This window comes from Aptenodytes forsteri, unplaced genomic scaffold, assembly GCF_000699145.1.
Source record: "Aptenodytes forsteri isolate BGI_AS27 unplaced genomic scaffold, ASM69914v1 Scaffold157, whole genome shotgun sequence".
Lineage (NCBI taxonomy): Eukaryota > Metazoa > Chordata > Aves > Sphenisciformes > Spheniscidae > Aptenodytes > Aptenodytes forsteri.
In genome coordinates, this window is record NW_008794367.1 from 23,540 (window position 1) to 24,282 (window position 743).

A 743-nucleotide genomic window follows, 5' to 3' on the forward strand; every position below is an offset into this window, starting at 1 on the left:
GGCCATCCCCACCAACTCCGCCATCACTGTGTCCTCCTACGCCTACACCAAGGTGACGGGCCCCTACAGCCGCTGGATCTGAGACGGAGGCAACCGCCGCGGTCCCATCTTACCTCAAACCTCAGCAGCGCCGGAGCCCGGCGTTGCTTCGTGGTGCTTTCTCCTCGGGCGTGGGGGAGAAGAAAAAAAAAAAAAATAGACAAAAACGAAGCAAAACACAACAACAACAACAACAACAAAAAACCCAACCCACGGAAAGCGAACCCAACACGCACGCTCGGAAACAGCGGAGCCGGCGCAGTGGGCGCACGCCATCGGAGAGCTGCGCTTGGCGAGGAGTTGGCAAACAAAGCAAAACTCGATAAAAAGAAAAAAAAAAAAAGAGGAGCGATGCTGTTTGACGCTTTTTCGGTAATCTCATATTTATATCTCCGCGTTTTTTTAATCTAGCCTCGCGCGCCGCGCGAACGGAGGGAGAAGTTTATAGCGTCCTTTCGCAAAGGAGAGGTTTTTAATTCCACTTAAAAATACCTATTTATTGGATTTTATTTTATTTTATTTTTTACTCTGACGACAACGACGAAGCCGATCTTCGAAAAAGAAGTCAACATCGAAAAAAAAATCCTGAACACAAATAAAAAACAACCCGAACACCAAACCAGCTTAAAGGCAAGAGGTGACTCCCTCCGGCTCCAATGCGTGGGGGCTGGCGGGATCGTGTGCTCTACCGTCAGCCGGACACC

At 49.7% G+C, this 743-nt stretch overlaps 1 protein-coding gene across 1 annotated transcript in view; it reads left to right on the plus strand.

Annotated features, from left to right (window-relative positions):
- TET3 (tet methylcytosine dioxygenase 3) overlaps positions 1 to 161 on the plus strand; it is a gene marked incomplete at its 5' end in the record, with an annotated part of 10,321 nt that extends 10,160 nt beyond the window's left edge. Inside the window, 1 exon segment of the mRNA XM_009286813.2 lies at positions 1 to 161. This exon segment is cut by the window's left edge and continues 316 nt beyond it. Within this exon segment, the coding sequence (XP_009285088.1) occupies positions 1 to 82 (82 nt within the window).
- Positions 162 to 743: the final 582 nt, after the last annotated feature.